A 26,921-nucleotide genomic window follows, 5' to 3' on the forward strand; every position below is an offset into this window, starting at 1 on the left:
GATTATAATGTCCGTCCTTTATAGAGGCGTTTCTTCCGATCGAGCAGGCAAAAAAGTCACCCATATCAGAAGTATGATTTTAAATCCAGAGAAGAATTTGAAAGGTTCGAATACGTCTTTGGAAAATCTTTCCTACCTACTGAACCTCAAATGATATCAAATTGGGTTCTAATGCTTGTTCCTAAGAAAGCTTAGGGATGTATCAGTCAACGACTGAAATTGGGTAAAAGTGCTACATAAAATTGAAATTGAATTTAAACTCTTTTAATATTAAGTGCAAGAGAGTCGAGATTTATTAATTATCCTGAAAAATTAAAGTTATACAGTATTTCCCCAAACCTCCACCTACATTCTTGTAATAATTTGTGTCTTGCAAAACGTTAAAGAATAAATGACAGTCCGGTAAACTTAATTAACGCAGATTAAATTTTCCAAATGTACAGTAAAGATTTTCAAAAGTTATCATCGATGCTCGTGGTGTAATTATTAAAAACTATTCTGTCACACATTTAGCAAGAATTGGATAAAGTTTCATGTTTGTTAAGTTATCTTTGTAAATGTAAATTCAAGCAAACTTTAAATTATGCAATGACAATAATTCCCTCAAAATCGGTTGCAGAACGATAAATTTCGGTTATTCTTTCTAGGTAAAAAATGTATTATTTACTTAAAGCTTTGATAAAATTTTAAATGGATTCTAGAGAAAACTTCATTTTTATTATATTATAATCTCCTCCATATTTTATGAAAGTTTGTCCACTGTGAGCGAGCTTTTCATTTTTGCTAAGTTAGACTTTATTCGACAGTTTGGTAAACCGATAGTCACGCAGTATCTTCCATCGTACTGAGCACCTCGAAGATATTCACCAATTTCCTAATTTAGAAAAAGGTGTTGAATTTTCAAACTACTTACAGTCCTCATTGTCGTTTAGTATTCATTAATAAATATTAGTTTGTAAAATTACAAAATAAAATGAGATTTCACTGAAGTTGAAAATCAAAAATTTAATTACCATGAATCGAAGTTGATGCCCCTGGCGTAAGCCTCAGTGCTGCCATTTTAGTGGTTCTTGTCATGTTAGAGGTTTTCCAACTAAATTTTCAACTTTTTCTTCCGTTAAGTGGGATGAAAAAATGGGTTTTCCACGTATTTATTAGGAAAACTGGATTTAATAGATTTATGAAGAAATTTTTTATTTGTAAGAAATGAAAAAATTGATATCTTGAATAGTTTTAACATTTTAGTTATTGACTATTGAGTGTGATGAATGAAAATTCATAAATTACATAAATGGTCAAATTTTAAAAACTATTCTAAATATCGAAAAAGATTTGAGCATGTATTGGCTAACTAAAAAAGATTAAATTTCTAATAAAAGAGACGAATTTTAAAAAAAGTAACCAGGACGAATGCCAATTAATAAGCACGATTTTTTAGAGCAAAACGTTTATTTTTCAACGCAAAATTTTTAGTTTTATACAAAAACGTTGAATTTTCAACAAAAAGGATTATTCTTTAATCCAGAAAATTAATTCTCTACCAAAAAAGATAAATTTCTTTAATACATATAATATTTTAATCAAATAGTTGAATTTTCAACGAAGAATTTTGGGTTTCTGACCAAAAAAAGACGAGCTTTCAATAAATTACTCATATCTTAAAACAAATAGATAAATTTCAAATCAAGAAGATGAACTTTTTATTAGTAAGATAAATTTTCAACAAATTACATCAATTTTCAACTAAACAGTTGAATTTTCTACGAGATTATTAAATTTTACATTCTAAAAGACTATTTTTTCACAAGAAAGTTGAATTTTCGAACCAAAAATAAGAATTTGCTAGAAAAAATTGAATTTTTAATCACAGCATTAAATTTTTATTCGGAAAACTTCTTAGTAAAATACGTAATAATCAGTTGGATGGATAAGGCTGCAGAGGTGAGCATAGGTAAAAAGTAAATTTTTGACAATTACTCAACAATTATAAATTTTTTATTCAAGAGAATAAAATATATTTCTGTTAAATCTGACAGAAAATGTAGTATCGCCGAAGTCCAATGAATCTAGCCACTCCTTCGATTTAGAATTTAAATGGTGAAATACAAATTTTAGTTGAATTATACGGTACGCTTTAATTGAATTGAAAAATAAATCAATTTAATTAAATTTTTTATATTTTGCAAATTGGTACTTATTCAATTTGGAAGAATTAGAATTTGAAACTTGACTTATTATCTTAAAAACTATTCAAATTTAAGAATTTTTATTTATACATCTTTAAAATTAAAAACTTTTTCATTTTTCAAATTAAACGTTGAAAATTATGCAAGTTTCACAATTAAAACAGTTTCAATTCTGATGATACACAATAAAAATTTCTTCAGTTTGGAAGATGCAGAGTTCAAATTTAAGTTTAAATCTTCAAATTTATCCAGCATTTTTATTTATACATTTTTAATATTGTAGAGTGTTTAATTGTGAGTATTTGAAATTGAATTATGTAAAAAAACATTCGAAACTACATGTTAAATTGTACATAATAAAAATTAATGTATTTTCAATTGCAAATCCTGAATAAAGACTTATTTCAAGAAGAATTTTTAAAAATATTCTAAAGTTACGTGTGTTATTCATATTTTCATATATATAAGTTTCATGCAGTATAAATTATAAATCCTTCAAAACGTATTAGCTTGCATATTCGATTTAATTCCTAAAATTCTAACCTAATTTAATTTCAGAAATTTTATATAAACTTAATTTTCAGGTTTTTAATACTCTATTTTAATTGCTTGAATATTTTACATCAAAAAGATTTTAAAATAGTAGACGATGCAAACATTTAAAAGATTAAAAATTAAATAATTTAGAGTTTTAAAGCCATGTGATGAGAGGGTCACGTGACCAAACCTGGTCTTCGATTTTTCTTTCCCAACTTACGTCTAAACGAAATGAGGTATCGCTCTGAAAGTTTGGGAAATAAAAGAGGAGGTAATAAAGTCCATGTCTCTGCTTTTTTCCGGTGGAAATTTTGAGAAAGATTTTTTTTTGAAAAAAGTACGAGTGGAAGTTTTCTTTCCCAACTTACGTCCACACGGAATGAGGTATCGTGTTAAAAATTTGGCACGATAAATAGACGGCATGCAAGCATTTGTTTCTGGTCCTAAATAATTAGAACAGTGAAAAAAGTTTTTTTTTAATTTCTATTTTGAAGAAATACCGATTGTGCTTTCGTTAAACCCTGCAAGCATGGGCATAGGAAACACGGGACTAGGCATGCCATCCTAACTTTGCGAGCGGAGTTGAATCCACGGGAGGGAGGAGAATTCCATGAGTGGGGAGAGCCGCCACCTACGATGTGCCATTTGATTATGCGCACGAGCATTTTTGCCGACAAACTGTGCATGAAAATATAAACATGTGGGCGCTGCCATGTTTTGTCGCGGGATATCGAAAGGTGGCGGACCTTCCCCCTCATTGCATCACCCCCGCAATGGCATGCCTAGTCCCTTGTTTCCTATTTCCATGACAACATCGAACTTCTAGGGTCTGTGGGTAAAACAGATTGCATGATTACCGTAAGAGAAAGTTAAAAGTCAAACTTCTGCTGTAAAACCTAAATGTGTCCGTCGATAATCATTACTTGCATAAACAAACTTTTTTCTTCCTCCAACTCTTTGCAAGGCCACAAACGATCCTTTAATATTTATTAACATATCGAGGCGTCCTAACAGTAGGGTGCCAACGCACGCGACACGACTTGACGGTACTTAACCAAAAATAAAAGCAATAAAAAACTAACCGAGAAGTTAGCGCTAGAAAGTCTTGCTCGCGTAATTGAGCAAGATGAGGCTAGAAGTTGGCCAAAACTAAAAGGTGCTCACTCGCTTCATCAATTCATGAAAGTTCTATCTCGGGCGAGCAAAGCATGAAGGTTGCCACTTCTCGCGTTTAGATTATAAGCGAGAAGTGGCACCTTCATGCTTTACTCGCTCGAGATAGCACTTTAATGTTTTGATGGAGCGAGCGAGCATCTTCTAGTTTTGGCCAACTTCTAGCTCCATCTTGTCCAATGTCGCGATCTAAAACTTTCTAGTTCTTACTTCTTGGTTAGCTTTTTATTGTTTATATTTTTGGTTAAGTATCATCAAGTCGATCAGGTACGTTGGCATCCTATCGTTAGGACGCCTCGATATACCGAAAAAAATTTCCGCGTTATTTAAACTTTTATTTTTCAATATGGGTGAAAAATTAAAATATTGATCTTAGGGCTGACTTGATCAGCTGTTACACTCATCACATGGCCTTAAGGTTACAAAATTTTAATACAAAATTATACAATGTTTTTATTTACTTCTCATAAATTAAAAAACCCGCTCATCAATTAAATGTTACAATAAAAAGTTTTGCTGAAACGGGCCCCAAATATTTTTTGCACGGCCCTGACGTACTCGTATTTCAACTTTATGGTCGAGATGTTTTTCCGGTATCCCAACTGTTAGGTTAGCCGTGAGGCTTACGTCGTTAGCGATTATAGAACCCGTTAAATGTCGGTTAAGTGGTTCGAAACCCGACGAAGCATTTTCGATTTTTATAATAGCGTTAATGTTGTTAAAAGCGGGCGAGTATATCGTATGTATTGTAATTTAATGTGATTGTTTAAGCTGAAGTATGTATGAGTGTATGAAATTGTATTCTGATTGGCTGTGACTGACTAACGTGTACATATAGGCTGTGTATGCTGTTGATTGCGTATAAGTTCGTTTTTATTCACAGAAGCTTACGTTTTACCAAACTGATAGTTGAAGTTTCTCCCTCGTGACTTTCATGTAAACCCTCTTATACTTTCCACCGAGTCCTCGACCGCGTTTTTACCCAACTTTTCATTAATCTTTATCTAACGTTTTATATATTTTAAAATTATGTCTATTAAAATTTCAACTACCAAGTACAGTATTAATTAAAGTACAGTTTGTTAGACATTAGTATTAACTTGTCACACTTTCATGTTTGTTAATGTGGTATTACCGATTTTCGTTTTACCGTACTAGAAATAACGATAAAGATGTTATAAGTCACTCCGAAACGTAGAAATTTCGCGTTTCTTATATTATACTGAAAAATAATTTTATTTCTGACTAAAATTGTAAACGGTCGTCAGAAAATATAAGAAAACGAAAAAGTGAATAGAAGTTAAAACCCTACCATAAGAAATTAATAGAAATATTCCTTTTAATCAACAAAAAATGCATTCTCGGGCTCTTCACAGTCATTAAAACCAAATGATATGTATCTAATTTAATAAAAAAAATGCATAGATTTCATATAAATAATGCTACTTTATTATTTTCTTTTAGAATAACAAACAAACTATAAGAGTTCGAAAATTGAATTATTGTTTTTAAAAAGGCGTGTCTATTTTTGAGGGTGGTCTTCAAACTTTCTTTAACTCTTGCACTTTCTTAGTTTTTCTGATGACTGTTTACAATGTAAAAAGAAACTGTAGTATTGCTTTATAAGTAGCAATATTACCAAAGAATTTTTTTACCTTTTTTAGCACATTGTAGTTTAATCCAAATGGTCCTCTTCTGGTATTCATATTTTATGCCTTTTCGATCGGTTGCTCGAAAAAAATAGTGTCATATATATAAATTCATGAAACAGTATTGAAAACTGATATTCAAAAAGATTTTTTCATTGATACAGTGACTATTTTTCAGTATATTAAAAAAATTGCATGAGCTCCAAACTCTGTCGTGCTTAACATGCAATAACGGGAGTCATTGGTTGGATCATTTACAAAATTATAAATTTTTTTTTAAAGATCCGTAAGTTTCAATAATGCTGTTTAGTTGATTGAAACAAGATTTACAAATTATTCTAATGACATTTCTTGATTCGACACAAATTAAAAAATGATACATAATTAATAATCAATTAGATTACCTATATTGGAATCTTTTTAAAACAGTCAAATGATTTTAAATATTTTTCTTGAACTGACTTCAAATTCTTTCAATAACTAAATTATTATACAAAAAATAAAAATAGAGCATTGTAAAAACTCAAACCAAACTTTTTTTCCGGACATTTTGGCCAATAATTCAACAAGGCTTCAAAAAGATCTGCAAATTATCCTCAGGATATTTTTAAAATTGATGAAAATTAAAAAAGCTATATATTTTCAAAATTAAAGAAATATGTATAAACTTTTCTAAGTGATTCAGCAATTTTTATTGGATATTAAATAAATTCAGAAATTGTCCCAATAGCATTTTTCAAAGAAACCAAAACTCCATGATTAGATTATTAGATTATTTTCAAAATTATGATTTTTTAAAGAGTCATAAGTTATAATTATGATTGTTACTTGATGTAAGAGAAAATCGCCATAAGAATGCAATCTTAAAAGCCAAAGTTTCAGTTCCAATTTATGATTGTAGTTAACCAGGTGCTTGAACTGCAGTTTTGATTAAAGTTGCATTATTTATGATATTTCAAAAAAAGTCGCTACGCACGCATATATAATGTATGAAAACAAGCGTGAAACGATATTCCAATCGTTTAAAATTGATTAAAAAAGATCACCCTATAGGTAAGTTTTTGTGGATTTGAAACATTGATTAATCGAGTATAGGAAAGCAATCGAGCAGAAATGAACCTTTCGGTGGATACCATCTTTCATTGACGCATAACGATGAAAAGGGAGAGCTGATCTCTTATTTCCGGCGAAGAATTTGACCGGAAAGAAATCATCCGTCAGAAACTCCTCTTTTCACGCAGTTCAGTCAAGTGCAAGTGGCGAAAAGAGTTTTGTGTTTAGGAGAACCGTCTTGAAAAGTGGATTTTAAATTACTGCAATAACTATGGTTATTGCCAGACAACGTAATTGTCTGAGAAAGACTTTTTGTTTCCAAAATAACATTGAAATGTTACATGACAACATTGTATTGAAATGTGGGATCGCAGCAATACACACATGATATATCTGATGAAATCGCTAATAAGTTCAGAATTGGAGGACATTGATTTATGAGACTTCGAACTTTATCTTGATTTATATTTTATACAGTACACGAGGGACATTGATCAGCGCAATTGTAAGTTTATTTTAGAACTTTCCTAGAGCTTGAGTTAACAATTTATTAGCCATAAGTCTTATCTGTTAAACGATAAGTTTTTTTTAAGCTACTGTAATTGGCAGTTAAAACATCGATTTATCAAACTAAGCATATTTATTATAGATTTTAGATCGAAAAAGGAGAATAAGACTGACATACCCATATATGATACGACGTCGTTCAATATGCCATTCGTTTCAGTAACTGTGACCAATCAATTTCAAATAAGAATTCTGTATTATATTGTACAACTTTATTAAATTTTTTTGGAATTGTAGTTTCAAAAATCTCTGCAACCCCAAGTACTAAAATATGTCTTTTTGTAATAAATTTGAAGGATTATGTAAAATTCTTTCCTACGAGCAGTATTTTTTTATCGATATTTTCTTTATTGTCCGCTAATTTAATAATATCTCATATTGTAAATTTATGGGAACATTTTAAGAATTGATAGGAGATTCGATTGCGAGAGTTTATTTGAATCTATGGATAGAATCCGACTCTGCAATTGCTTCAAGGACACTCGACTAGCAATGATTTGGTCTAATAGTACGTGCCAAAATAACATATATTGAATGATTGATTCGTTCACAAAAAAAGTGAAAAGAGATTTTGTTCGATCCATCAATATAAAATAGGGCCACCTCGCCCCTATATTGCCCCATGAGAAAAACATTGGTAAAACCATAGTACAAATATGAGACTGGAAGTCATAATTTTCAATGAAAGAAGTGAAAATTGGAGAAAACTCTCGAAATTTCTTCCCCAAATGTAACATATGCATTGATTTGTTATTTCACCCTCTGCCCTAACTCTTCCAACATGCCTTAAAAACACCCTCTACACGAGGATCAAGTACAGTGAAACTCTTCTATAGTGCCGATTTTTGGGCTGACGGTGGGTGGGAAATAAATCATTATAAACCGCTCCGCTTTTGTTTGTTCACGCCTGAGTGCTCGTCTGAGTGACAATCGAAGATCACGCGCACCCCGCGCAGCTCTTGACACACCTACCTGCGGCAGGGCGTCAATTCTAAGAAGGGCTATAGAAGGGTTTTATTGTATTTTTCATTGGTCGTAAATATTACATTTGTGCAATTAAAGAAAATCATTTTTAGTGGTCGAATAAAAAAGTTTAATGTATTTATGATTAATTATTATAATTTTTTAACAATGTAAACGTTCAGAAAGGTCGATTTAATTTATTGTTATTTCTTGAAATAAGGTTTGCATGTTGAAATGTAACTTTTGACTGGAATAATACAAAAAACTGTAGTTTTTTTGCAAGTTTTTCAACCAATTTCATCAGAACCTCTATGCTGAAACTTTTCACTACGATTTTAAACGATTTTTTTGATAAAATATAAAAATTTACAACTTCGCTGGGTAATTTCCACTTTTTATTTTAATCGAAAATTAAAAAAGATTAATTAATTAGTTAAATGGGAGTTTTAGTGATATTTTCGATATTATTCAAGGAGTTAAACAAAGATGCGTTATGTTTTCATAGTTATTTATATTATTCATGGACAAGTGTTTAAGAATGGCTCTTTTCGACGAGGAAGGTGTGGATGTCGAAACAGTAAGGGTACATGGGTTAGCGTTCGCAGATAATAAGGTTTTTATGGCAGAATCAATCGAAGACTGGCAAAAAATGTTGAATAAACTGAATGCAAGCATGAAGAGCATGGGCCTCAAAATCAAGGCAAATAAAACAAAAACCATGGTATCCGAAGGAAAGAGTGAGAAAACACTATGCAATATTGTATTAAACGATGAGAGAATTGAACAAGTTGGTAAGTTCGTATACCTTGGTAGCTTATTTATTAGGGATGGGAAGATAGATGAGGAGTAGGATAGACGCATAAACAAAAGTAAGAAGGTTATTGGTAGAGCAGGGTCTCTTATCAGAAGTAAAGTTATATTAAAGAAAGCTAAAATGGCAATATATAATTCTATATTTGTACCGACTGTCCTATACGTTAACGAGACATGGACCTATCAAGAAAAAGATAAGAGTAAAATTAATGCAATTGACATGAGATTCTTACGCATAATATGCGGGAAAACTCTGTTGCGCAAAGTGAGTAACGAGATAATTCTCAAAGAATGTGGTGCAGAAGAGACGCTAGTAGACACATAGGAAAGTAATCGGTTAAGATTATTCGGGCATGTTGAGAGCATGCCGAATAAACGACTAACGAAACAAGTTTATCAAGGTAAAGTAAATGGCAGCGTGTCCAGTGGCAGACCGCGGATAGAATGGTTAGAATATGTGAATGAGACCCTAGTTAGAAGAGACATAAGAAGACACAGAAACATGATTTTTTGATGTTTCTTAGAAATGATGTAAATTTTGGATATTGTGTTGAAAATAATGTTTAAATAAACGGAAATTGTTTGTAAAATGATGGATAAGTGTATAAATATCAGAAAAGTTTGTAAGAAACTAAATATTTTATCTCATTCCAATCAAAATTAACAATTAGATAATAAAATGTTCTTTGAAGAATTAACAACAAACTGAACCGATCCTTCTCATTTTTCGCATTCCCTAAGTAGTTAGCTGGAAGGGAGTGGTGAAGGGCCAAAAACAAATAAACAATGCATATGTCACATTCGGGGAAGTAATTTATAGAGGCCCATGTAGTTTGCATTTGTTTAATTCAAAATGGTGCCTTTTAGTTTCATATTTGTTTATATTGTAGGTTTAACCCATGTTATTCTTATTGAGAAGTAGACGGGTCGGGCGGCAGTATTTAATTTTGTCCGATTAAAAAAAATACTATTCACATTTTTCGAAGCAAACTTTCGTCCAGTTAGAGCATTGTCTATACCATCGAATCTCAATGGCCTTTTCGGATATTAATCGGGTGCTCGCTAACCCCTCATAATATAACATTTTTCTAAGTGTCTGACTAAAATTTTTTTTCACATTTAAAAAACAGCCAGGATGTTTAAAAATGCCAAAAGTTAAAAATGAACATTATAAAAATTAATTTTATCTTCATCATCTAGATAGTCTTTTGGGGCCCTGATTGAATTTTGGCCAACCTATCAGGACGAAAGAATGTTCGAAGTGTTAATTCTAAATATGTTTCGCACTTTTACAAATATATCCAGGGCGTTTAAAAGTATAAAAATGGAAAATGCGCATTTAAAACAAAGAATTTTATCTCATTATCTAGAGTCTAGAAATAATTTTTTTGAGTCAACCGTCTAAAATAGATTTTATAAACATCGACTGATTAGCGCTAGACTAGCTCGTTCTGACTAGCGTTTGACCATACTAAAGCGTTCCACTTCTACTCAGGGCCATAATAGACCGTCTTGAAAGCGCCACAATTGCGGTCAAGATGGTCTGCACTGGCTCCGAATAGTTTCCCAATAATTTTCTACACGATAATTTAAATTTCATTTATATATTTTAGTTTGTTTCTTTGGGATAATACCATTTTTTTAATCGCAAATCTTTATTATTATCACTGAATGGATTCATAAAGAAATAAAACTGTCCATATAAATTATTATTATTATTATTATTATTATTATTATTATTCAGTGAATGATTCTTTTTCAAAAAATTGACGCCGTTTTACATTTTTTTTTTAGTTTATGAAGCACAGAAATAATATTGAATTTCTTTGAGATTAATTTGTAGAGAAGGAGAATGAGCCAACTATCTACATCCCTCAAAAGATAACACATTTTACGCATTATTATTTCACTTCATTAGTAAGCACTTTTTTCAAGAATTTCATGTTCCGTTTTCTTTATTTCTTATTTTTAAAACTCTGGATTATTCCAATAATTCTTTTAGACTAAAATATATCAAAATATTAATTGATGCATTGCTGGAAATATAAAAGGAATTTATGTTTCGTGAATATTTCATAGATACAAGTATAAATAGATAATAATGAAAATCTAAATATAACTGTCAGCTTTCAGTACATATTATACTTAGCTCTAATAAAGTCATCATACATATATTTTGTTACTTTATGTCTCATTCATAATTATACGAGTGATATCTCATCAGTAACTACTCATACGTCATTCAAATGCTACTTGTAATTCAATGCACACGACCCACCAATTTCTTGTTCCAATAATTAGTATATTGTTCAATTGCGCATATAAATTTATTCTGCAATTAATATCCGCTGTACAGTTCGGTAAATCAATTATGTACAGAGGGCTGAATTATCGACTTTGTCATATCAAAGATAGATTATAAATTTTCTATTGAAACAAAAATAATCAAATTAAACGAATTTATAGCATCTTGAGGCTGTATAAACTATTAAAAATCACTTTTTGTAGAATTAACTCTAAATCTTTTACATTACAATTTTAAAAAGTACAAATTTAAGAAATTTAAATAAGATAAGAATCAAATTTATATTTCTATGTAACGTCCAGTAACCAAGTTAATGTGCAGAAGTTCTGAAAATAAAACTTCTTTTTTATTTTTATTATTATTAAATCACAACAAAAACATTATTGAAAAATAATCATCCACGTTTCGGCACATATACAGCAACTTTATGAAGGCAAAAAAATTTTGTAATAAAATTTCGAGCAGGCAGGAACAGCAACTGAACCACTATGCTCTCTCCCTGTCACCCGAGAATAAAGTTGAATGTGAGAAAGTGTGTCACAAAATGTGTTGACACACTTGATTCTCAGGTGTCAGGGAGCGAGCCTCGTGGTCTCGTTGCTGTTTTTGTGTGCTCAAAATTTTATTTTAGTTTTGTTCCCTTGAGAAGTGTGCTGTATGAGTGCCGAAACTGTGGTGATCAGGGAGGGTTCACTTATGAAGTCACGCACCGAGGGACGGGGGGGGGGGGGGGGGGGGGGGGGGGGGGGGGGGGGGTCTTGTCAAGCGTAAGCAATCGTGACATAAGAGGGACGAATCATTCTGCGTGTTATGTCACAGAGGGTTTTTCTGTTTTTAATTGATAACCTGAAAAATATGAAGTCCATATACAGCGTGTCTAAAAAGTCCCAGGACGTTCAGATATTTCCTGAGGTAAAATATTTTTAAAAAAAGTGAAGGTCATTCCTGAAGTAAATTTTAATGAGGAATTCAATGGTGACCTTCATTTTGACCTTGAAGTTGACCTTCATGGCTTTTTGAAGGTCAACTTTGTTTTTTAAATAGAAACCCCCTTTTTACATTTTCAATCGATAGAGCGGAAAATTCTACGTTCAGCTACGTACCCAAGTCATAGGTCAATTATAACGTTCAAGGTCAGTTAGAGGTTATTTGAAATTAACAAAGTTTTCGAAGGTCAGGGCAATTCCTGAAGTAAATTTCAACGAGAAATTCATTGATGAGCTCTGTATTGATCTTGGTGATGATCTTCAAGGTTTTTCCAAGCAGTTTACGTTTACGTTTAGCATTACGAATCATCTCCCTATCAATCAACGTAGCCTGTTGCAGAATCCGATTCTGCAATTCGTCTAAGCTTTGAGGTTGCGTTGAGTATACTATGCTCTTTAAATAACACCAAAGAAAATAGTCGAGAGGCGTCAGATCAGGAGATCTAGTAAGCCACTCGATTTCACCCCTTCTTCCAATCCACCTTTGAGGGAACTGAGTATCCAAATATGCTCGCACCTCCCTGCCATAATGAGCCGCTGCTCCGTCCTGCTGGAACCAAATACTTTGAAAATTATCGCCTGTAATCTCCCTTATTCTTGGTACAATTTGGTTTCTGAGAAGCTTTTCATATGCACGGGCATTGAGATTAACATCGGTGAAGAAAGGGTCTATCAATGTATCATTCAAGATACTGGCCCAAACATTAATCTTTTGTGGATATTGTGTGTGACTCTCCAAAATCCAATCAGGATTTGTTTCAGATCAATATCTACAATTTTGCCTGTTAACTTCACCTTTTAAAGTGAAAGTAGATTCATCTGAAAATACTGTATTGTACAAGAAAAGAGGATCTCTATCAATTCTGTCCATCATAATTTCACGAAATTCAACCCGACGATCAGGATCGTCTTCATTGAGCTCTTGTACCAGATGAACTTTGTAAGGATGGAAATTAATGTTTTTTAAAATATCTCACACTGTCTCAGGAGCAACGTCACGCTCATCACTAGCTCGACATAAACTAAGGTGTGGGTTTTCAACAAATGCTTGGGCTATGTCCATCTGCATCTCCTCAGATCCTGCAGATTGGGCCGTCCAGTTATCTGAAGATCCTTGATAGATCCATGATTCATAAAGCGCCTTACAGTTCTTTCAATTGTTGATTTTAAGACAGGATTTAACCCTTCTCCATTACGAAAAGTGCGATTAAAAAGCAAACATACATGAACGTAGAATTGCCCGCTCTATCGATTACAGATGTAAAAAAGGGGTTTTCCTTTAAAAAAACAAAGTTGACCTTGACAAAGCCATGAAGGTTAACTTCAAGGTCAAAATGAAGGTCACCATTGAATTCCTCGTTGAAATTTACTTCAGGAATGACCTTCACCTTTTTGAAAAGTATTTTATCTGAGGAAATATCCAACCGTCCCGGGACTTTTTAGGCATTCTGTATATCCTAGCTGTTTGATATATTCTTTGAGAAGAATAAAAAAGTGTTAATAATCAGGTTTATATTTTTTAGTGGGTTCATGTTACGTTTGATTCCCATATTTGAGAAGATTCCGAAAAGTATTTTATAATTTTTTTTTTAATGTGAAGGGGGGGGGGGTCGAAAGAACGTGGCGTATTATTATAGGCGGTGGTCTCGTTAATTTGTGATTAAGCGTGACAAGTGGTGGGGGGGGGTGTAAAAAGCTTGAAATAAAGTGTGAATTAATATGTGAATGCTCCCTTATTGGTTATTTAATGTTTTTTATTGTGATTTGATAATAATAAAAATAAAAAAGACGAAAAGTTCGATTTTTGGTTTCATTTTCAGGAATTCTGCACATAAAAAAGTAGGAGAATTCTTTTTGAAATACTCTTTTATACATTTATACCTGTTCTTTTGCTATTTGCGATTCGCGGACAATGCAAAATATGAAATTGCACGAGTTGTGCAGCATGAGGATTTATATCAGTTCTTATATTAAATTAAAGTAGGTGAGACCACCCTATAGTAGATAATGATCCTACGGTAGATAATAATTTATTAAAAATACTAATAGATGTTAAAATAATTTAATGTAATTAATATCTAAGATACAATACATGATAATATATTTAAATTATAATTCATTATTTTACTTAGATTTTGTGCTTTTAATGAGGGATTATCTAGTGTAGGATCATTTTCTATGGTAAGGTTGTCTGACCTAATAAAATATATTGTCTAGGTGGATAAAATACCTGTTTTTTCAAAAACAAGTATTTAGAAGGATATTTCTAAAAAGTTGTAATTTCTCTTTTTTCTTTGTTTAACTTTGGAAAGTAAAGTTTTAAAAGAGTCCTTGAAGGGAAACTTTTCGAAGAAAGAGTGGTGTAATTCCGGCGTTTTACAACAGGTCGTGATTCAATTTGGGTTTTCCAATTACTTTCGCAAAAGCAACTTTTGTCTACAGTTGAACTAAATATGTTCTCGTGACGATAACTGGGTCCATTAATAAACCTATGAACTTTGAAAACAGATTGCCTCGGCAATGTGGACAGGAAAGAGGAGGCAAATTTGCGAGCATTGATTGAATTACATATCGAGGAAAATGGAAATGATTATATTACACATTTTGAAGTAGCTTAATTTTATTGCTTTTTCAAATTTAAAGTGCTCATTGAAATATATTAATGGAATTAAAACATGTTTTGATAATGGATCATTCAAATACTAAAGTCCCTTTTATATTTGTAAGTAAACCTTTTTTTATATATTTAACATAATAAAATTACACAAGAAGAAATTTATGTAATTAATCACTAATTATAATTGTTTTAATAGTGTTGTAAATTAATATAATGTTACCAAATAGAGCCTAGATTGAAGTATTCTTACTTTTATAAATAAAATTTGACTATATCTCTTCCAGGATAAGCGTCCTTATGAAACGTTACTATTCATATTCTGAAATAAGATCAGTTGCTTCCTTGCGCTGAATTTTCATGTAGGTGAACTAAATCAGCGGGCCCAGGCCCGGTAACTCGGCAGCCCCCCCTGCCGCTATGATGACCTTTTCATTGGCATGAGATTTAAGGTTGTTTCAATAACTAAAAACATGAAGACACGGCTCAACTCGATTCGAATTATCTAAATAATTTTCCTGATATATTTTCATAAAATGAGAAAAGGTCGATAAAAATAGTTTAATATTTCCAGTAATTAAGTAAATCTTGAAATAAATGCAAAATTACAAAAACTCTCAATAGGCATTGAAGATATGAACAGATTTTTATCAACCTTCTTTTCCTTTGCTTAAAATTATATTAGGAAATTGACTCAACTATTTAAAATTGAATTTATAACATCTTATCACATATGAATTTTTTTCAACCGTCTCTAATTCTCTAACAATGGAAAGGTCGCGTGATGCGTGTAATCGCCCGCATGACCGGCAGTCGAGTATCTCCTCCCCCCTGGGTTCCAGTATTGTGAACAAAATTGTATGGTGGCTGCCCTGGCCCTCTCTGGGAACTGTGAAAAAGTTTGGGAAATGCTTATAAATCACACACTTTACACCCTTATCCCGGTCTCCCTTTTTCGCATTTTTTACAGAATGCCTCTCTTGATTCCGAATTCATCTCTTTGGTCGAATATTCAACTGTTTTCTTGAACATTTTTCTTTTTGGTTAGAAAATTGTCTTCTATTCCAGAGTAAAAATGGTTCATCTTGAGTTTGACTTGGTGATGTCTTGAGTTCGTCTCCAAGACATCGATGTCTGGCTGCGTTTCAAAACTGAGTCGAAACATGAGCCTCGTTTTACTTTAAGGCCTTATTATGGTTAGTCTTAAGGCAGCGTATATTTGTCTTAAGGCGAACTTTTTTCGACTCAGCAATGAGATTAAAATTGATGAATTGAAAATTAATGACAAATTAAAGAATTAGAAATGTGTTATAATTAAATTATTTATTTTTAATTAAAAAGTAGAATCTGCGGGTCAGAAAAGTCTTGTGTAAAAAGTCATCTTCTTTAGTAAAAAATTCAACTGTTTTATTGTACATTAGTTTCTTGGACAAAAATTTCGTCGTTTTGGATTATTATACTTCTACTATTATATTTCTTGTTCAGAATTTATCTTTTTTTGTTACAAAATTCTACTAGTTAGTTAAAAATTTAATTATTTTGTTGTAAATTTCACAATTTTCTGAAAAAACTTTTCTTTTCTGGTTGAATGTTAATTCTTTTGATTTAAAAAGCCTACATTATACTGAAAATGTAATGATTTTGTTGACCATTCAACTATTTTGTTGAAACTTCATCTTTTTGGCTTGAGAATTCAAATAGCCTGTCTTTTCTTTTCGAAAATCCATCCTTTTGGATTAAACATTCCTTCTTTTGGAAGAAAATTGTTTTTAACTGAAAATTTATCTTTTATGGTTGAAAGGTAATTCTTTTTATTAAAAAGTCTACGATCATATTTTTGGTCCATCATTCATCTCTTTTTGTTATAAATTCTACTATTTGGTTGAAAATTTAATTAATTATATTTAGTCTTTTTAGATAAAAATGCATCCCTTTGGATTTAAATTTCATTTTTTATGCTTAAAAGTTATTTCTTTTTAATTACAAAGTCTACTACCATATTTCTGGTCCAGAATTTACCTCCCTTGCTAAAGAATCTCACTATTTAGTTAGAAAGAAATTTTTACATTATATATTTTACCTTACATTTCCGAATTTATGCGATGCAGTCATTTTTCATGAATAATTATTAATATAAAGTCTTAAAAGTTAAACGGAAAAGTGTATTTTTTGACCGGGAAAAGTGGGAAATATCCCGGATTTTGAAAATTTTGTGTGGCCAGTCAGAATATGTATTCGCTGACCGATCATTTTTATCGATCGGCAAAAAAACATACCTGTAAATTGTTTCACACAATTTTGAAATTGATCTGTTAGCTGATAATTTAATTTTGCACGGATTGAAACGCTATAAAGAATATACATCAAGTTATGATGAGCAAAGAGTTCGGGATTTTCTGTGTTGTTATTAAAGATCATTTTCAAGAGGATAATCAGCACATTCGGAGCTAATGCATGTAAATAACATTGGAACCTAGATTTATGCAAGTATGGCGGGCATGGGCCGCAGTGGCTCTCGACACAAATCCAGGAACACTGAACCGTAAATATGTAGGACCGCATGATCCATTTCTGTAGGATTTGGATGCATGACCTAAAATGATGCAATTAATGCTCTGAGAGTGTGGCCCTCATGAAGTTTGTCACACTTGACTGAGCATCTAGTTTACGAAAATCCAGGTTCCAGTGTATATCAAAATTTAATCTGTATCTATGACTGACAAGCTTATTCATATTTTTTATCGCGTAAAGTATTATTTCCAATAATTCTAAACAATTACTTTATGTAGTACTTCTTAGAGTCAGGGGTAACTGAAGAAAATCACTTATTCTGGTTCCTTTAAATATATTTCTTCTTTGTTGTAATCTAGAATTTACATTTCCTTCTAGGTAGTAGAAGTTTGGCGATTGCCTGAAATCCAAATAAAAGTTCTAGGACTTTAAAATTAGTCATGATGAAATTTACGTATATGGATAGGGTACTTTCGATGTTGGTAGTTTGAAATAGAATTTATTCTAGGATAGTCGGTTTTGAAGATAGAAGTGCAGTTGTCTACAATGAAACAGATGCTGCCCTTGTTAAAACTTTAATTTAGTTTTTCTTAACGTTTATATTCTTTAAATACATATAAGTTGAATATTTTTAACTTTAAGTTAGTTATGATTTTATATTTTGTTGCAGGGAACAAGATGTCGGGAGTGGATACACGTGGCACTGACAAAAGCCCCACTGGGCAGCCTAGGTGAGCAATACAAATTACACAATACAGACTCAAATCCTGAAAAAAATAATTAGAAAAGAAAAGTTATATTAAAAAAAAATTATTTCTTCAGTTACTTAAAAAAATTACTTTTATTAATATAACTGATTACTTGATGTATATTTGATGTCTCTACCGGGAGTGCGGGGAAGCATCCTCCCTCGAGAGCGGTTATATACATAACATCCCGTCGTTTATTAAAATGATTAGTGAAATTGTTTCTTGTGCGAACCTACGCATTGCACGCAAACCTGTTTCAAAAACACTTTCCGTAATTTATTGTCGACTCTGATTACTCGTTTTATTTCTTTATGACGAAGGTCGGTTACAGCAAGTGAGTGATTCAATAAAGCAGAAAATTTAGTACGAACGTTACAGAGTCAAAATTATAGGTAAGGGGTGAAGCATTAAAGGGTTCAAGTTGAAATTAGTATTTGAAAATTACTTTGAACTAGCAATATTATTCGCTCGCTAAATGCAGTGTGGTGAAATTGCATTGCATTTTTGATTATTTAAAAATCAAGGTGAAAAGGCGTTTTGGTAAATGTAAGAAATACCTCAAAAATATTCATTTTGAAACGATTTTTCATTCTTTTTAATAGCTTGGAATACTTTCAAACTCTCTTTAATGCTTTTGAATTCTTTTCCTTGAAAGCTGATGAATTCTTCCGAATTCTCAGATGTATATGAATTTATTTAAATTCTCTGAAATCATTGAATTAATTGAATTCGTGGCATTTCTAAATGCCAAGGAGCTTTAATATAATTTGAAGAATTCAGAGGGATTCACATTAAAACAAAGAATTTGAGGTATTCAGAAGATTTAGAAAATTCGAAAAACTTCAGGAATATAGTATATTCGAGGAATTCTAAGAATTCGAGGAAATTCAAAGTAATAAAAGATTTGAGGAATCTCAGAGAAATCAAGAATTTAATGGAATTAAAAAATTCAGGGAATTTAATACATTTCAATAGCTCTAAATATAAAACTCCTACTTAAAAAAATGTCAATTCTAAGTTTTGAAAGCCTTTAATTTCTATAGCTATAAATTTCATGTAAAGGGATTACAGAATTGAGAAAATTATTATTATTATTAAAAAATTTCAAAGAATTTGAGGAATTTAAACAATTTAAAGAATTTAGCGGATACACAGAAATTCAGAGAATTCACTATATTGAAGGAATTTATGGATTTCAGAGAAGTCAAAGAATTCATAGATTTGCAGGAATTCCGAGAATTTTTATTATTCGAGGTATTAAGGATTTGAGAGAATTCAAAGAATTTAAGGAATTTTAGAGAATTAAGAAAATTCAAGGAATTAATTAAATGGAAGCAATTAAAGGAATCCATAACATTCAGATAATTAATAGAATTCAAGGAATTTCAACAATTCATAATATTTAAGGAGTTATGAGAATTTACAGAATTCAAAGAATTTCAGGAATTCAAGATATTTAAGGGTGTCAGAACATTCAAAGAACTCACAAAATTCCAAATATTCCAGAAATGCAGAATATATAAGAAATTCAAGGATTTTATGGAATTCAGCGAATTTAAGAGATTTCAGGGGATTTTGAGAATTCATAGAATGTCAGGAATTCTTAACATTGAAAAGGAATTTAGGAAATTTAGAATATTTAAGGAATTCAGCATTTTTCAGGAATTCAGAATATTCAAGGATGTCAAGGAATTTAAGAGAAATGAAGGATTTCAGAAAATTCAAGGAATTCAGAGACGTTTTAGAAATTTAGGTAATCTGAAAAATTTTTATTGTTCTATGTATAAAACTCTTAATTTTGAAGAAATAAATGAACATTCTTAATTTCTACTTTTATATATAGGAAACTCAGAAGGATAAGACTCAACTCCTGCTTGAAGTTAAGAAACTTTAATTTTAATACATTTTAAGCATTGAATTATTTTTATTGAAACTAATATGAGAAGTTAAAAACATTAAAGACTCTTTCTTTATTCCAAGTATTTTATTGCAAAAAATAAACAAGTCATAAACTTAAAAAGAAAATCGAACAAATATAGTAACTAATAAAAAAATTAAATATATTTATTTCAAAAATACGAGATTTCGATTATTCATTTTATTTTGTTGTACATTTTTAAAGATTTGGAATAATCCCAAAGTATTTAATATATTATCAATTCTACACAATTATTTTCCTTTAACACTTATGAGCTTCTACCTCTACGAACCAAATTCATGCGGCGAAGGGAATTTGAATAATTATTTAAAATAATAAAACTCTCAATTTTACCATGTATTCATAAAATTTTAATTCTTACCGAAAAATAATTACCGACGATTGTCGATTCTTATCAGTAATAATAATCGAGAAGTTAGTATTCGCAACACGAAGTTGGTTTGCAGAGATACTTTTGTGTTTCTATTTTTGTTATTTTTATTTAATCTGTTCGTTCTGTTATTGAAAGGATTTGAAGCTTAGAAATACATAAGTGGAAAAGTGAAAAAGAATACTAAAATACTTGGAATAAAAAGAACTTTTTTACCTTTATGTTTTCTAATGTTAGTTACAGTAAAAATAATTAAGCTGTTAAAATCTATTACAATTATAATGTTTTAATTTCCAGCAGGAGTGAAGTCTTTAACGTTTTTAGCTTATTATATAGAAAAGTCAAAATGATTTCAAATATTACAAAAGTTTTATGAATTTCATCTATAACAAATCGTTCAAAACTGTGAATTAAAAAATATATATTTTTTGTTTGACCTATATTCTAATCAATTGCTTGAATAAATGTCTACAATTAAATAATTTTAAATTTAAAACTTTAAATAATTGAATAGATACGAATTCAAAGTCTTCGTTATTAAATAGCCTGTAAATGAGGAATATTCAAAATTGTACACTTTTAAAATCTTCGAGACTATAAAAATGGAGAAATGTGCATTATTGGACTTACCAATTTAAATCATTTCACTTTTTCACATTTAAAATTAAAAAATCAATTTTACAACATAAAAATATACAATTTCCAAATCTATAACGTTTCAATTGTAAAAATTTGAATTTAACTTACTAAAAAATATCACAATATAATATTTTAAGCCTTTCAAACTGAAAATTCGCAGTTTTTAAATTTTAAAATAAAAATTGTTCGTTTTTTTGTTTTAAGTATAAGTTATATATTTAGGGCAATGCAAATTTCACAGATTCCTCGATCTCGTGAAATTCTCTGAAATTCCTTGAATTGTTAAAAATCTTTGATTTCTCGAAATTCCTTGAAATCCTTGAATATTCTGAATTCCCTGAATTCCTTAAATTTTCGTAATTCTTTAAACTCCCGGAATTTTTTGAATTTTCTAAATTCCTGAAATTATCTGATTTGCTCAAATTATCTGAATCCCTTAGATTTTTTGGAAATCTTAGAATTTTCTGAAATCATTAAATTCGATACATTCCCGAAAATCCTTGAATATTTGAAATTGCATGAATTCTGTGAATTCTCTGATTTCTCTAAGTATACTCAGTTTGTTGAGTATTATAAATTCTTTGTATTTTCTGAATTCCTAAAAATCTCTGAATTTGTTAAATTTAGTGAGATCTTTGGTTTCTCTGAATTCCCTGAATTCGTTATATATTCTGAATTTGCGGAATTCCTTGAATTTTCTAGATCCCCTAAATTCCTGAAATATTCGAAATTCTCTAAATTACTTAAATTTCTTAAATGATCTCACATTCTCTGAATTTCCTGTAATCCTTGAACATCCTAAATTCCGCGAATATCCGGAATTCTCTGAAATCCTTCAATATTCTGAAAGTTCTGAATATTTGAGATTGCTGAAATTCTTTGAATCCTTTAAATCTTTTCAATTATCTGAATTAATCAATTGTCTTGAATTTTATCAATTCTTTTCAATTCTTCGAATTATTTTGAAATCCATTGAGTTCACGGAGTTTTAAGATTTCAGAAAATTTCACGATTTCAAAGAATTCAGATAATTCAGACCATTTAGATGAATTCAGATATATCTGGGAATTCTGAAGGATTGAGGTGTTTCTAAAGACGTGTGAAGAATTCAATAGGATTTGAAAGAGTTTAAAAACATTCCAAACAACTTAAAAGAATGAAAAATTATAAAATCTGCATATTTATGAGGTGGCTTTTTGAATTTTTCAAGACACTTTCCACATTAATCTGTGAAAAAATAAAAACATTTTGCTTGAGAAAAACCCGCATGCCGATCAAATTATTAGCATTTTTTTAAGTGGCTAAATAGTATAATTTGAAAATTTGAAACACAGTAACCTGTTTGTATTTGCAGATTATTAATCATTACTAATTATTAGACATCTCATTAGCAAATTGTAGAAATGTAAATGTGAACTTTACAATTGCATAAAAAGAAAGGTTTTCCATACTGTCCGGGAGGTGAAATACTGAAATAATTATTTTAATTTTTCCGATGACAGTTATTGGCACATTGCAGAGATAGCACTCTTCACTATATCGGTATTTGTATGCCTATCGCAGGCCTACCAGAAAAGCCTTTGCAGCAAATTTTTCATCAGTCACTCATCCATGATATTGCGAGATCGAAAATACGTGGATCGACATGATGAAATTTCGCTTCGGCATAGGTAGTTCAGAAGAAAATACATGGTCATGTTAGTCCTGCTTTTAATCCGAAAATGTAAAAGATGTATCATTAGATTAATAACCTTACACAAGTTTTCTAAAAAATTTATAATATTTTTCGGTATTAAAAATATAAATAAATTGCCTTGACAATTAATAATAAAAAGTTTTTAAAAACGGGCTCGCTACGATTTCAGTTTGAAATTGAACAATTGCACATATTTCTGGTCAATACATAGTACAGTGAAATTAATGATTAAACGAACTTATCTAGATCATTTTTAATTTGTGCCCAATTGAAAAATTTCATCAAGATAATTTGTAAACCTGGTTCAAATACGCTAAAAATAACACTTTAAACTTATGGATCTCTTAAGAACAAAAATGTCATGTTTTTGAAAATTATCCAACTTTTTGAATTTTAGTCTGATTAAAAAATTTCAAGAAAATATATTTTATATCTAGTAGAATTTTGGATTGATATTTCATAATCCATCAAAAAAATTTTAATGTTGTTGGGATAATTTGCATGTCTTTTTATCGTGCACCAAGAACTTTGACAAAAATATCTAAAACGCGTAAAAAAATTTTGTTTCAAATTTTAAAAAAATGTAATTTTTAAAAATTTGGTCTAATTGTAAAATTTAACTCAGTTTCTAAATATATTTGACATACAGTGAAAACTTTTAATAAAATTTCCTAATCTGTCAAACAAATACTCTTGAAAATTATATAAAAGTACATATGTGCAAGTCTTCCACCCATGCATAAGAAACGTTGACAAAAACATTTCTGAAATTTGACAAGAAAAATCAATTCTTAAAATGCTCAATATTTTTTAATTTTGGTTGTACATATATCTGGTAAATTAAAATACCCTTCATTTGATGATGTTTAAAAAGTGCATCGATGGCTCACCCGATTGAACAAATCCTACAACATTCAGGTAAGCATACAGCTAGATGCCACCAAAATGTTATAACTTTCGGACTTTGTGAGTACCGAAACGTAAAGATCCGTTAAAAACCAAAGAGCGAAATTTAGAACAATTATTACACTATCATTAATGATAATGTAAAATAAACGTAAACAATCAGAAAAAAACAGGAAAATCCGTCATCGCAATGACCCTAAAGGTCCTTTAACGTTTGATAAACTTTTAAAATGCTAAATGGTTTTGTGCATAAATATTCAATTAAAAATTACTACCTTTCAATTTTTCGATGACTTCATCATCGACGATGCCTAATGCTAGCAATTCCTCGCACAATTCTTTGCTGCTGATTTTCTCAAAATTTGTCATTTTTCTATTCTCTAGTTTCCGTCGCCTGCTGCCAATTAGGTATTTTCACTTCAAATCAAGAGGCTAACTTCACTTTGTAGATAGCTGAGGGTAAAACAAGGGACCAAATGCATGGAATTTAGTTCAATCTTGCCCTATTTTGCTAATATCTTCATAAAAGATAATTTTTTATATATAAGTGTATTTGAAAAATAGTTTCTATTTTTTAATTTCTATTTAATTAAATAATAAAACCATTATAATTATTATAAATTACAACGATATTACAGAAATAAAGTTTTGTTTAATGCATTTGATCCATTGTTTTCCCCTCAGCTTTTAACGAAGTGAAGTTAGCCGATGATTGAAGTGAAAATACCTAATTTTGGCGCCTTGTATTACTGCGCTTGCGTGGAATTCAAAATGGACATTAAAAACAATTCTAGTAATTAAAATAAATAATTATCATAAGATGTACAAGAATGTATATAAATTGTGCTTAAGAAATATAAGTTAGTTTGCGGAATTCAAAGAAAATAAGCTGTTAATGAGAAAATACGCGTGTTATACATTTTTCTCTTAACTGAAACTCAGCAAGTTTCTGAAAAAAATATTCTTTGTTATATGCAAAACAGTAATAGCTTCAAATAATTTATAATTTTCAAAGTAAACTTACCTTTCATGAAATTTTTTTCAAACTCAGATATACACCTCTTTATCACCTTCAACAAAATTTTGACGTTTAGTGACAATATGTTATCAATGAGATACAGATGTAATAAGTTTTCTTCACTCTCAAACGGAGACTCGAATATATGTGAAAAATTAGAATGTAATGGAATTAATACAATATTTTCAAATAAAACGTGTATAACAATACACGGGTAAAATGAATTTTTAAATTACTTTTAGTACTTGACAACATTTACAACCCGTGTATTGTTATACACTAAGTTTATATATTCCGAGGAAAAAATAATAATTAAACTTTTGGTTAAACCTCAATATTACAAATAATATTGGAGGATAAATAAAATCCTAATTAGAAATTTTTCCTCTTTCAATTTGTTTTAAGTCTATAATTGATTCACTACAGTTACGGTATAACTGATTAACTTCAGTTACAGGGTTTTTTACTGTTAAAATTAGTAAACTTCTGAAAATAACTGATTCATCAATTAAAATGAAGTGTACTGAATGAATTAATAAAATTTCTACTAATTCAAATTTAGAGAGTTTATTATGAATAAATTGCTGGTTCAAAATTTTTTATTATACATTTTTAATTTCGAGTGTCATAAATTTAAAACTGTTAATTTTTTAATTTGAATAGATAGAATTGAGCTTTTACATTTTTAAGTTACATGTCTGACACAATTTTTTTATTCTATATTTTGCTTTTGAGAGGGTAAAATATGTACGTCTTCATTTTAATTCTGTCAAATTTTGATTGTCTCAAATTAGAGCCAGTTCTTAAACAAATGAAACAGCTGTTGACATGACACTTTAATAAAAAAAAATTCTGTGCGGAGTTTAATAATAATAATAATAATAATAATAGTTAAAATAAATAATATAATATATAATAGATGTATGTGATATGTGTGATATGATATAATATAATATAATATGAATAAAATAAATGATACTAATTGCTCTAACATAAGAAGCATCCAGAGGTAACTGTTTCTACCTCCAATGCTCTTAGCCGCTGTTTGTACGGCAGCGGTAAGGGATAAGATCCAAACTACACCAAACTACTTAGTCCGAGGCTATGATGTAAAACCGGGTTCACCCGAGTAAAAATTAAACAACAAATAAAAACTGTAGTAATACTGATCAGCCTTAAAAAAATGCAGTAGAAATTCTGAAACTTAAAATTGAACCAACGAAGAACAGAGTGAACCAAACGTACTTTATTTTTGTAGAATACCCTAAAACTGGGGCTAGCGGCGTATCTTAATTTTTGTATTTAAAACACGATATAACTTTCTCTGAGTTTGAACATTAAATTTTAACAATTTTTAATTTAAAACATCTACAACTTTCACCTTGATTTTACATCCAATACGCGTTTTTGTTGCAGGCAGATCAGAACGCACAGCGTTGGATTACCAACTCGGACATCTCTACTTGCGGAACCACCACCTAACGGAAATGACGGAGCACCACCAATTCCTCGCCGGCATTCCGCTACCCCCACGGTACGAAATTTCACATAACTCGCATACATTTCTAAATAGAACTTTATTTTCAGCAAAAAATTATCCCATAACTAAATTTTAGGATCATTTTCTTGCTTTACTTTAAAGTCAAGTTCATAAAAAAGAGAACTATTTAAAAGATGTCTAAACGATTCATTTTTCTTGGGATCATATTAAAAAACTACATACAATACTATGCTTGGAAGGAGTTTATGATGCGTGAAATTGAGAAATGCGTGGTGGGAGCTTTTCGTAATACATTTGAGGCTACATAATCCTTTGACAAAACTGATCTAAGTATTTCATCTCGTATATAATGATAGACCCGAGTCTAATCTCGTAAAGGCCAGATATAAAAAATTGAATGGGTTCCTCTTATTTTATTTTTATTATAAGCTGTAAGAGGCAGCTTGTGTTCCAGGAACATCAGCAATGTCAATTAATAAATTCTCAAAAGCGAAATAAAACACACATCTTTGATATTTTATCTCTTTAGCTTCTTTAGTTATGTCTTCCGAAATTGAAATCATTTTTTACCTAATATAAAGGAAAGGTATTAAATTGATAATGAAAGAAAATGAATTTAACATATCTTTAATCAATATTGATAAATATAAACGCTAGATAATTTTACTATTGGTTTCGTTATTTTTTTGCTTTTTTAGTTGTTACTTTCACCAAATTCCTTAAAAAAAGTAAGACTGGATTGCGAA

The 26,921-nt window shown here is 30.3% G+C and overlaps 1 protein-coding gene across 2 annotated transcripts in view; it reads left to right on the forward strand.

Moving 5' to 3' along the window:
- LOC117168231 (atrial natriuretic peptide-converting enzyme-like) overlaps positions 1-26,921 on the forward strand; it is a 98,293-nt gene that overhangs the window by 6,580 nt on the left and 64,792 nt on the right. For both annotated transcript variants that reach the window (XM_033353714.1, XM_033353715.1), the window contains exons 2-3: positions 18,028-18,088; positions 26,091-26,208. In XM_033353714.1, coding sequence (XP_033209605.1) covers positions 18,036-18,088; positions 26,091-26,208 — 171 coding nt within the window. In that variant the 5' untranslated portion in view covers positions 18,028-18,035. The remainder of the gene's footprint in view (positions 1-18,027; positions 18,089-26,090; positions 26,209-26,921) is intronic.

The sequence above is a fragment of the Belonocnema kinseyi genome, chromosome 2, assembly GCF_010883055.1.
Source record: "Belonocnema kinseyi isolate 2016_QV_RU_SX_M_011 chromosome 2, B_treatae_v1, whole genome shotgun sequence".
In the NCBI taxonomy this organism is placed as follows: Eukaryota; Metazoa; Arthropoda; class Insecta; order Hymenoptera; family Cynipidae; genus Belonocnema; species Belonocnema kinseyi.